Raw genomic sequence first — 13,452 nt, 5'->3', positions numbered from 1 at the left:
ACCTACAAGCACCCACAAGCACCCACAAGTACCTACTAGCACCCACAAGTACCTACAAGTACCCACAAGTACCTACAAGTACCCACAAGTACCCACAAGTACCTACAAGTACCCACAAGTACCTACAAGTACCTACAAGTACCCACAAGTACCTACAAGTACCCACAAGTAACCACAAGCACCTACAAGTACCCACAAGTGCCTACAAGTACCTACAAGCACCCACAAGTACCTACAAGCACCCACAAGTACCTACAAGCACCCACAAGTACCTACAAGCACCCACAAGTACCTACAAGCACCCACAAGTACCTACTAGCACCCACAAGTACCTACTAGCACCCACAAGTACCTACAAGTAACCACAAGTACCTACAAGCACCCACAAGAAAACACAAGTACCTACAAGCACCCACAAGTACCCACAAGTACCTACAAGTAACCGCAAGTACCTTAAAGTACCCACAAGCACCCACAAGTACCTACAAGTACCCACAAGTAACCACAAGTATATACAAGTACCCACAAGTACCTACAAGTACCCACAAGTACATACAAGTACCCACAAGTACCTACAAGCACCCACAAGTACCTACAAACACCCACAAGTACCTACAAACACCCACAAGTACCTACAAACACCCACAAGTACCTACAAACACCCACAAGTACCTACAAACACCCACAAACACCCACAAGTACCAACAAGTACCCACAAGTACCAACAAGTACCCACAAGTACCTACAAGTACCCACAAGTACCTACAAGCACCCACAAGTACCTACAAGCACCCACAAGTACCTACAAGCACCCTCAAGTACCTACAAGCACCCACAAGTACCTACAAGCACCCACTAGTACCCACAAGTACCTACAAGCACCCACAAGCACCTACAAGTACCCAAAAGTATCCACAAGCACCTACAAGAACCCACAAGTACCCACAAGCACCTACAAGTATCCACAAGCACCTACAAGTATCCACAAGCACCCACAAGCACCTAACAGCACCCGGACAAAGCACCTACAAGAGCTCAAACGCCATGTTTTTCTTGCTTAACTACCAGTCGTAGGTAATCTTGTTAACTTAATATATATGTGTGGGGTACTTTTCCAACTTAACTTGTTAGCTAACACAAGCTTAGGTTCTCTTGTTTTTTTACCACTACGAAAATTGGACCAAATAGCCTTAACCGTGCTAACATCATAAACTGATTATTATTCATGCTACAATATCGCAGATTGGAATGGTTTTGAAAATATGAAATTAAACATACTTCAACTTAAATCTAATTAATGAAAATTGGAAAGCGGAAAATCTAAATACCAGGCTTTCGTTTAAAACCGTTTTCAAGTCAATCAAACGAATAGTTATTGCATTACGGCTACCACAAAATGGTCATCTGTAAAATATTTTCCCATGTTATTTCTATGGGAAAATTTCGAGGTTTTCGTCAAAATGTCTGATTATTTTTATGGAAATGAAAACCACCCTTAGCAACTTTATTTTTTATAAAATAAACTATTAAATGTATCTCTTTGAAATTTCACCCACATATTCAGGGTCCGAATTGTAGTTCTGTGGAATTTTTTCAAAACAGTTAATACGATACAAAAAATGTTATAACCAATCAAAAAACCATCCTTATACATTAAAGTCAGTATGAAGTCTTATCTAAGAGAGCTATCGCTCTCCTAGAATTTTACCATGGTAATTTACTCATAATCTCAAAACCATTGTTAAAAATGTTTTTATTAAAACGTTATTGGTAGTAGCATATTTAATTTTAACTTTGTCAAAAAGGTTTAAGTTTCATAATAAATATTTTTGCATCGTGATAGGATTATTAGGACGGCTTTCCAGAGATATAAAATGTATTTATAAATATTAAAACCATTTTAGTAAAATTAAAATCTCGTAAATCTTTCAATAATTGTCAGAAAGCTTCGCCAAAATGGAAATGACAGAATTAAATGAGAAATTTCTCTAGTTTGGGCAAACTTGGGCAGCTCCAATGGAAAAAGGGGACGGGGTGATTTAGCTCTTTACGTGAATCTGAGAATAGTATCTTTTCATCTCAAAAACATCAAAGACTTGGTATACATCTTAAAAACTTGTATAAGATGTATCCATCCCAACGGGAAAATGTTTCCTCAGAGCTACTTTTAAAATTTTGACAAACTTTCTACAGAATGCTTTTGTAAACAATATCAAGAACTATCTTAAATCCCATTTATATTACGGATTCGAGTCAGTGCGTCTTTTTATAATAACAAACTCGCCTATGCTATTCCGTGAAATACAGCATATTTCCAAAGTTATGAAAATTAGGTCTAAAATATCAGAAAACTATTATTTCCCCATTCTATTCGAAATTTCCCTGCAAACCGTAGCGGCAACCTTATTGGTCAAAGATTCGAAAGCGTAGTACTTTTGACATCAAAGATCTATTATGAAAGTATTGCTTTTTGCGATCGATTCTTTCGTTGGTTGAAACTTTGGCCAACAAAACTAAGCCTTATCACCATAAAATCTTTTCGAGAATGGGACTTACAAAAAAACCTCGGTATAAAACAAAGTATTTCTTTATTAAAAATAATAATTTGTAATTACTTACCCATTCTAATCGGTCCAACTCATTTGACCTGAAACCGCAAAGATACTTAACTTTCTACAGTTGTGTATGAGAGTACTTGATTCGCCGAATAAAACTGAGCAAGATAAATACTGAACGATAATTCACGTTAGAGAAAGGGTGACAAACATTGCATCGAAAGCGTCAATGAATCGAGAAAATCATTCAAGCCGCGTTTACGCGAGACACTTTGGAACCGTTTTCGAAAGTTTTGGAAAGGCCTAACACTTTTTAATAAAATAATATTTGCATTTTCTCGTGAAAGATCTCTGATTTTATCAACTTAATATCATTTTTGTACATTCAAAACGGTTTCAAAGTGTCTCGTGTAAACGCGGCTTTAGCGTTGTCGCTTCTATATGCTCTTGGTACTCCTTGTTACTACCAGTAACGTACGTTATAAAAAACCAGACCGATCTTATTGATTTCCTTAAATACCATGTCTTCACCAAAGTAATTTTCTTCAATTACACAATGATAATGTATGCTAAATGAGGGTTAAATATGGACACCTACTCAAAAGTAAAATTAGTCTACATAGATTAAAATAGTTAATCCCTAAAATAATGCGGTAGAGGGCGCTATCTAGAGGTGAGCTTAAAATCGATTGAGTCTCTCTCTCTCTCTCTCTCTCTCTTTGTCTGGCAATGGCCAACTACTCTAAAAGGACTTCCTTGAAAAGGAATGGAAGATGGAACTTTCCTATTCTCAAACAATCGATCGCTCTTATTCACAGAGGGAATTAAAAATTAAAAAAAAATATATGGAAACGGAGAACTAATTAAAGTAATTAGGAGACTTTAAAACTTCCAAAATCCCATAAAAAAGAATTTTAATCCCAGTTTCCCCAATTGCCCAAGGCATGGATTCGGTTTTCTGCAAAATACTGAAGTTGAAATACACGTAGTTTCGCAAGAGTTTGTGACCTTTAAGTTTAAAAATAAGGATTAGTCTGGCCTATTTTAGTTCAAGCTAATACTAGTCTTGATTAGGGAAAGATGAAGCGCAGGGTTATGCAATGTTAGAGAAAATAAAACCTTCATGTTTTATTTTTCTAATCTAATTGTTATATCATTTTCTTAAGTTTTTAACAGAATTACCATTTGGGAATACAATATAGCGTTGTGGTACATTGTACTTGTTTGCCAGGACACACGGTTTTTCAATAAAAAATTATTAAAATTACATACGAGAATCTAGTTTAATGATCTATTTTTCGTTCATTAAAACTATTTTCTATATTTTCATGTATTTCGTGAAGCAAAATGCTCTGAAATGGTTACAGATAATAAGAATTGACATGATAAACATATTTTTAATAGAACATGCGCGTGATCAACATTCATGTTTTTCCTATGTGGAATTTGCTTTGCTATGGTATGGCTTTCTCTATTTGATACAAACTGCTTAATCACATCTACGTGCTCTTTATCTAACAAAACATGCCCTAAAACGTTATTTGAAAGTGACAATGTTTTAAACATAATCATAATAAACCGCTTTGTATATTTAAAACGGTTATCCTTTCCTAGAAACACTAAATTATTTTTCTAGGTACACTTTTCAATCGTTCTGAACCTTTTCGAAACTATTACAAGTGCACATTTCAGGATAATTATTGATATTGTTCAACGAGTTATTTCTAAAACATCTACATTGAACGCGAGTTTAAACCAATAGCTTAACGTCGGTAATCGGATAACGCTCAGAACAGCAGCCGGCTGAATCAGGCCGACAGCGCATGCGCTATTCCTAATTTTCTAATTCCAAACCTCTTACCCTATCTTGCGCGTCTAGTTTCTGGGCGATAAGAGAATTAATGAGGCCTGCTTTTGGGAATTGAAACTTTAATTGGGTCATTTCCTTTTTTCTCCCTTGGTGTCTGTTTTGGATGTGACAGCGGCATTGGAATATATCACGTTGGAGAGGATGCGTCACGTCCACCGGAAAAGGTCAATGCTGCGACAACAGAGGATGGCGGACGACGCCTTCGCACCAACATTTGACGAAACGACCACGAGAAATATCTCAACATCGTCCGGCAAAACGGCGTATTTGCCTTGCAGGGTCAAGCATCTGGGAGACCGTACCGTAAGAGTCTTTTTCGCTCTTTAACCCCTAACCTCTTAACCTTCCTCATTCAATCTGTCAAACGGTCGCCACGAGTATACTGTGCCCTAGCTATATACTATTATCTCACCCTATTAGAAATACGATTTGGACCTTGGCCTGTTCAGTTCTAGGGGGAAATTACTTTATTAATAGAACATATACGAGATACTAAATCGAAGTACCGTGTTATTGCTGAAATGAAAAGATGAATAGGCAATAATTAGAGTAATTAAAACAAGTGTCGATTAAATTCCAGGTCCTTGAGCTGGAATAAATATCGTTTTAGAACTATAAACTAGAGTGGTTTCTGAAAGGGTAAAAATTGACGTAAAATTTTTGATTCAGTAGCATTTACCAAAATACGCAAAGCAGTTGAAAATCAACAAAGAACCTCACTATAAATATAGTTCTAAAATATACTTACTAAGAGCACGTATTCTGTACATAAGAGTAAAGGAACGTCTTGAGACACTGTTATTGTTGAAGATTTGCGTATTCAGACACGAGGGGTTAGTCACTTGAATAATCAGGTGTACAAAACCACACAAATCGATTACTGATTTCTACAATTCTTACAAAATCATCAGTAATCAAAATCATTCCAGTGGGTAATCAAAGGTGATCAGAAATCTCCGATAAACACTGCAAATCACATGAAATGTAGAGAAAATCAGAAATAATCACATGTTTTAGTAGTGACCTTTGTTGATCACACATTTCGTGAAACAATCACGCATAATCAATCGAGGAATTCGAAAATCCAAAATAAAAATCATAATCAGTTGAAATAAAAATAATCACTGTGTTCATCGAAATTCACGAAGAATCCAAAAGTAACCGAAATTCATTGGAATTCAAACAGGAATCAAAAGTAATCTGCGGCAATAACGGGAAATCAGTGTAAAGGTTATGGAAATCACCGAAAATAATCGTACTCACAGAAATCCAGGAATTTCTTCAGTAATCATCGAAATTCACTTAAAAATTCAGAAATCATTAATCTGGTGTACAAAATTTTGGCGTATGACTGGCCCCTCGTTCTGACAACGTATTTGCCACAATCAGATCTTTACCCAACTCGGAATTAAATCCATTATCTTCTGGTTTGAAGGAGGAGATATTGAACGAAAATGGCACAGTAATCTCACTAGTTTTCTTAAGATTTACAATGTTTATACAGCAGACATAATTGGTCTATGATATAAGGTTAAATGCCACAGTAATTCCGGTAAATGAATGTGGTTTATTAATAATTAGAAGTACTTCAAAATAAATTCCATGTTATCATCTATTTAGCCATGGAGCTGCATCTAAAAATAATGGGAGGAATAGATTCGTTAGGTCATAGAAAAAGACAATTCAGTTCCATTCTTATCAGATTGTTTTCCAAACCTTTGGCATGACGTCATAATATTGCCTAACAGACAACTTGAATTTTGTTAACTAGATGGCAGCGCGTTACGCTGCGTCGGAGGTGCTAATTTCAAATTATTCATGAAATCTCAGACTAATTTGAATGATAAAAAAATTTAGAGGCATTTCTTGGATGTTTCACTAGGTAGAATGCTTTTCTAATTAGTACAAGAATCACCCATCCTTTGACAACTTCAATATTGAATGATCTTGTTTATCGAGCTTTACTTTTAAATCAAGAATTTGATTTGACGCCCAAAACGCATTTAATTGTGCTATGTTTAATCGTGGTTAATTAGGGTCCCAGTGGAAATCCATAATTAATTACGGAAATTTTCTAATGATATCAGTTTATCTAATTTAATTATTCACAGAAGCGCTCGTAATTTAATGATTACACGGAATAAATCCACTAATAATTGAAAATAAATCGTAAATAAAACTAGAAATAGGTTTTCCTTCGATACAAATTGGGCACTCAAACTTTCGAGGTTAAAACAATCTCCGATCATATAGTTTCTAAAATAAATCGTTCCATTTTGCCGTCATATAGAACCTGCTTTGAAATATATTTCTAGAATGATTCTCCTCCTCTCCACTTTAGAGTTCGCGGAGAAATGGTTTGGTAGTTGCAATTATAATGTTGCTGAAAGATACAAAAATAAAAACCTTCCTTTGTCAACAAATACATTTAACTTTCGACATGTTATGAAGTTAGAGCTGAAGCGTTGTGCTTAAATAGTAGTCACGCTGTAGATAAGAAACCATATCTGATGTGCTTTTGTAAAGCTAAATATACTGGTATGACGTCATCACAATTGTTGACACATTAGCGTTCTTTACCCTGTCCACTAGAGTATACGAAACTGTTCTGGAAAAATTAAATCAGGAGCATTTTGAAACTTATTCGATGGAGATGCCACATTTTGAGAACTGTTGGAAGCTATAAAAAGTTTTAAACTTTCATTGAAAATTCCAAGAAATTTTAGTAAAAGTCAAATTTGAATCACAGAAAGTAAAGGTGGTTCGGTTAAGTGGCGGCTGCAATGGACTCGGTCTGTTCTATCAAAGCATTCCTCCGCTAGATGTCATTTCAACAAAGCTAGTATAAATGTTTCATCCTTCTGTTTTCCGTTCCACCTTATGCTTACGGTTCTCGATACACTTCATAGGAAGAGTCCGCTACCTTTAGAAAGTTTAATAAAATTACTTTCACCCCCTTGGTAGATTTTTTGTCTATGAAACTAGCATATATTCCGCATGAAAATCAAAGCCTAGAAGCAATCGCATCGTGCAATCAGTAAATACTCTGATTTTTCCCGTTAGAGGCATATAAATAAGAAGCAGTACCTATGACAGTGCTAAAGTACTACTCGTAAAGACTCTCTAGCCTTTTCTTTCGTCTAAAAGTCTCCAGAAGGTGATGAAAATTAATCAACCCAAACATTATTTTCAAATTTTAATAAGTAAATCACTTTTGAAATGATTTCAAAGCTCCCATACCATTTAAGACAAATAACTATGACTTCGCCATATCGTAAAAGAGGGGAGGGAGGGGGGAAGAAGAAGCCAATAATAGCCGACTGTTATTTTTCATCCGGTCTATAATGGACACAAAAGGGTGCATTTCTTCCCAAAAGAAACTCGCCGAATATGGCAGACGTAGCAGTATTATCGAAAAGGAAAAGGCGAATGTACGTGATGGCATCGTTTTATGAAAAGAGAGAGCCATTTCAAGTTAAAAATGATAGAGCGATTTACGAAGAAGAGTTGAAGGGAGTATACAAGGAACGAAAAGAGGGCAGGCGAGTCCAAACTGCCCAAAACACGTTGCTATATCCATCGAATGTCAAAACATTATTATTATCTTAGTGGGTCTTGGGATCTTAAATGCGTCTTTTCATCTTCCGACCTCAGGTCAGTGAGAGATTAGAGTTTATAATAAATTAGACAAATCAAAAGTTAGATTATTAGATTTACAGTCTGATGAAAAGTGGCCAGACCAAACCACATTCTCAACAAAAGAAGTTTTTCATTCTTCTAAAATGTTTTTATTAGAATACAATATGAAAATAATCTTTAAGATATATTTATGTGCTTTGTATTTACAAATAGGCCTATCTATTTAAAATAAAGGTTTTAGAAAATGTTAAGGAATTCGACTCTTTTTGACGTCCCCTTGTAGTTATAATTACGTTTAAGCAGGCAAACGTCAGTCGCAAGTTATAGTTCTTTCCACCAGAAGGCGGCACGGTTAAAACTTCTCCACCTAGCAGAACGGCATAATTTTTGTCCTTACCTTAACAGTTCTTCATTTTCAAATAAAAAGACTAATGTATTAGGCTTGATTTTCACAGTTCAAAGAAATTAAACGTTATAAATTATTTTAGTGAAAAAATATTTTATCAGTTATTACATCTCATTTGACACATTGTAAACGAATTTCTTAACCATTACTCGAAGAAACCCTGACTCTGGATATAGAAGAAATTCAATTCTGTACATAAAGGAGAAATCTATCATAGAACGCATTGAAAACTATGAGCGTGAGAAAGTACATAGAGACCGCTGCAAATACTATCAGCCAATCCTTTCACCCTAAAGTGAAAATCCCGAAACACCAAACTTTCTAAATTCAATAAGGAAATCTCTGAACCGAAGTAAAACGAATTATAAAAATATAGGAAGAAAAAAGGGGTAAACAGAAGTAGAGGAAGCAGGTACAAGGAGAATTCCGTAGAAACGTCTCAGCCACTATGGTTTACAACACACACATACACACGCACGAAAAAAAATTCAATTGAACTCACGTTCCAGCGTTGTAGTGGTCTAATATATGGAGTGGAAACTGAGTTTTTCTTCATTTTTTCAAACGTTCACGTTTCTACTGCCCGTTATTTTGACAAGTTACCATTTAGAGAGTCAAGAGAAACTATTGCAGAATCCCGAGTAGTGGAACTGGCCTACTGAACACTTCATTTATTGATAGCAATATTCAAATAGCTATGAATTCCTTATCGACGAACACCTCGACATAATGTGAAGATTCGTTTCTCAGAAAATAGGGATTTTTGGCAACGCCTTAAATATGAAATGACGTAAGCCCTAAGCTATATTTTTGCTCAAAATATTTATCATCGTTTTCTAGTCGTCAAATGGGACAAAGCTTATGGTTATACATGGAGAACCCATATAACAGTAACTCAGGAAACAATTAGTGTGATGTCACATAAAACATGGCCAACCATATCCAAAGCAGGACTAAGATTCTGAATTCTGTCTTCTCTCGTTGAACCTAACCTAAACCGAAAATTAACCCTAGCTAAAACCAAAAAGTGGTCTACACCTTAACAGAACGTCTGGACTAACCATAACTGAATTATCACACCATAAATACAATGTTATGGGTTTTCCATCATATCCCCTAAGGCAGGCTTCCAACGTTTAATCTATGACCTTTACTTCAGAAGTCAGAATCACTATAACCGAACTGCAAGTTATTGGTACCGATTTTCCACTCCATATTTTAACAGGCTCCTTGTTTTTTTCTCGGGCCATTTACGATTTTTTTGTCACTCGGGAACTCAAAAATTAAATAAACCGTTACAGTAGGTTTTCTTTTTATCTCCGGAAATCGAAAAAGTGCACTTTTATCGAATCTCAAAGGTACAGGAAATTAAAGAACTAAAGAAAAACAAATAGAGATAAACAACTAAATGAATAACGAGTAATTTAAAGTTTTTCCGTTTTATTTTGGTATTTGCTTGTCTTTTGACTTTGTTAAAGGGAGAGTGGAAAGTAATGTCGAGCATTTTTTTATGGTTCCACTACTGAATGTGCGTATAGTAAAATAACAAAATACAAACTTACTTTCTCAAAACTGCAAAAGTGGCGACCTAACGCTCGCCTTCTCTCAAGAGATAAAAATCAACTCAATATTTAAATGATTTCATTGCTTAAGGCAAAAGTTTATAAATTATATTACACATATTTTAATTAGAGGCAAGCTTAAAAGTTCAAAACGTACCGGACATAACAAAGGTTTATTCAGACATTTACCCCTCCTCTAGAAAAGGTATTTGTTGGAATAGCAAATTGTGGTGAAATTTCACTTTGTTGAAACTTTCATTTCAACGTACGTTACAAAATCTTAAAAAAAGCATCGGCTTAAGTGTTTACACCACAAATAATCATATTTATCATTTGATCAATAAAAATGTAATTTATTTATGTTAGGAAGCTACCAACTTCCTTCCCATTTTATGTATTAATGCCACGGAGAGTCATATGTTTACATTGCTACATTGTTATTTTTTTATTTGGAAAAGCTATTAATTTTACAAACAATACTTGAATCAGGATTTTACTCGTCTTTATGGCAGTGTATCCATTTTGCTTCATCGCGAGTCATTATGGGCGATTATTCCTTAATACTAGCATAACGATCTAATTCATATTCTGTAAATTACAATTTTACGGTTACCCCTTTGAAAGTGGGACTGATTTCTCACGGATTTGAAAAAAATTAATCTTTTTTCCAGATATGCAAGAACAATGCCTTTCTTTCTAAGGAAGAGTAAGGGTGTATCAGCCAGTAGCGGAGAAGCGCGAATTTTATAATGAGCGCATCTCACGCGATATTCTCGTTACAAAAAGATTACACATTGAAGGTATCAAAAAACGATTACACGCGCCTCGAAATGAGAATGATAAACAATTTTCAAAACTGAAACTAAAAAATACACCATAAGCACCCCTTCAACAATAGCTAATAAGAGTTTCATATCTATAGTGGTCGGCATTTGGCTAGGATAATATCTGTTTGTTTTATCTTTATCCATAATTTGAAATTATCCACGGGAAGTCTATGAGTAATGCAATGTAATCACGAATAATTAATTATCTGATTATTATTCATGGATAACTGATTAACCAAAATTCTGTGGATTATCTTGTCCAAACGCCGACCACTACATATCTAAGTAGTCTACACTAAAAAATATATTGAATACCAATATGAAATATCTCTGTAATGTTTAGAACTTGTACCTTTTTGCAACTTTCGATTTCGTCAAACTATTCTGTAAATCCTAACAGAAAATTGGTCTACGTCCCCCAAAATGTCCTTTGAATATTGAATGGTCGTATTTGTCACCTTGCCAACGATACTAAAATTTTTAGGTTAAAGCAAACATGGGCCGAGTAATTAAGAAAAATGTTCATAGACATTTTCTCTATAGGATTAACATTACACTCAACTTTGGAGGCTCACAACTCAGGTACTAATAGAAATACGAGGGTGTTCTTTGAGTATGACGTAGTCGTATTTGTCCCCTGGCCAACGATACTAAAAACTTGGAAATACAGCAAAAATGGGCCGAGTAATTAAGAAAAATGTTCATAAGCATTTTCTCTATAGGACTAACATTACACTCAACTTTGGAGGCTCATAACTCTGGTTCTATTAGAAATACGGGGATGTCCTTTGAGTATAACGTAATCGTATTTGTCCCCTGGCTAACTAAAAACTGGTACTAAAAACTTCAGTAAATTAAGTTTCATACTCTTTATCAATAAAAAATTGTATATATATTTAAAATTCGAATATTTCCACAAATATTTGGTGTTTTATAAAGGTCTACACATTTTCCAATGAACCAATTATGCAAATTTTTGTTATTAATTTCTTTTAGTAACTTTCTAATAGTTTGCTCAGATAGCCCCCTCCCTTATTTTCAAACATGAGGAATTCAACCAGACCACATCTAGAACTCTGTTCAAGTATTACTTAAAATATCCATGAAGATTGGTTAAATTCGATAAAGAATTGCTACTGTGCACGAGGAAAAAAAGTAAATAAGTCAAAAAAACCACTTTATTAAATATAGAAAATAGCTGATTTCAGAGTAATACTAAAGATAGGAAAAGAACTCGGCTATTCACAAGCAATTAGTTAATATATGTGCCAAGCCAATTAAATTAAAAGGCATACTTTGAGGAGATTACCTTACTTATGGAGTAAAGGGGAAATATGCTTGTTGGTAGTACGACAGGGAAAAGCACTTAATTCCATCCCGTCAGAGCCACAAACTTATTTTAGAAGCAAGGGCAAAAACAATTAATCAAAGAGACCACGAAAGGAAACCGTGAAAAAAAGTAAAACAATTACTTCTCGCGTCTCTCTCTCTCTCTATACTGTACTATCTGGAACGTCGCTTGCTTGTTTCATACAGAGTATTTTGCGACAATAGCCCTTAGTGAGAAACCACCGCGAAAAACAAGAAAGGACGGGACTAATCAGAAACTTGACTAAAATAAACCGTCGACAGTTTTCTCCACCCAGGAGCCAGAAGACAAGAGCGAAAAAGAGAAGTAAATAACAAACTCCTTGAAAGTGTGGGGCCTTTTTCTATAGACCTTTTCAAGACTAATAATAAGCTCTGGTGTTAGTTTTTTACGTGGTAATAATACTCTATTCCTGGGATGATTTTTGCAAAGACGCAACTGGAATTTTCACAGAGTATTGGCGATTGTCGAATTACCTTCAAAAAATGGCTTTAGTTACTTATATTTTATCGGCTAGTAAAGTCAACAACACGAAAACTTCGACATTTACATAATAATAGAGAGTTTGAATTTTCAATGACAACCGCCAGAGAGTTAGAAAAGATAGATACTACAACATTTAGTTTATAAGGAATTTTCCGCAAGTTTGACACAAGTTACTGAGACCTTCTCATGAAGTGACGTAGCTGGAAAGTAATAGATTCTCGTTAAGTGACGCCAGGTGTGATGCTGTCAAAGGCATAGTGCAGACTATATATGAAGATGGAATGCAAAACCGAGTATAGTCTATTCTCAGGTAGTTCTCGAACTAGCTCTCAGTAAGTCTCTAGCAATACGAAGTATAGGTAGTGTCATACTTATGGAACATTTCTTATACACTTATGGTATTATGTTGAAAGAATCGAAAGTCCTAGGTTATAATGACATGGTTAAAAAATGCTTCCCATCGTCTGATAGTCATAAGATGGGACTATTTGATATTGTTTCCATTTAACTCAAGAAAAGATATAACCAATTTTGTTTCACCAACCCAAATGAGTATCCATCAAAAATTAAAGAAATGGAAAAGAATTGTTGGTAGTCAATAATGAACGTCTTCCAGAATTGCTTGTGTTAAGTAGGGACTTGGCAAGTGCAATCGTTGCAGAATTTCTAGAAAATATTTTCTCATTATATTTGTGTATAGTTTGCATTTTGAATGTACAGAAAACGACGGAATAGGAG

The 13,452-nt window shown here is 35.0% G+C and overlaps 1 protein-coding gene across 1 annotated transcript in view; it reads left to right on the top strand.

The window, feature by feature from the left end:
* The window catches only part of LOC149628466 (lachesin-like), a 251,027-nt gene that overhangs the window by 227,625 nt on the left and 9,950 nt on the right, over positions 1 to 13,452 (top strand). The window contains exon 2 of the mRNA XM_089851398.1: positions 4,538 to 4,728. Within this exon, the coding sequence (XP_089707524.1) occupies positions 4,538 to 4,728 (191 nt within the window). The remainder of the gene's footprint in view (positions 1 to 4,537; positions 4,729 to 13,452) is intronic.

Source organism: Phalangium opilio, unplaced genomic scaffold (assembly GCF_054372755.1).
Source record: "Phalangium opilio isolate 3A_F unplaced genomic scaffold, DU_Popi_V2 ptg000105l_1, whole genome shotgun sequence".
NCBI classification, from domain to species: domain Eukaryota; kingdom Metazoa; phylum Arthropoda; class Arachnida; order Opiliones; family Phalangiidae; genus Phalangium; species Phalangium opilio.
This window is presented reverse-complemented; position numbering and strand designations above follow the sequence as displayed.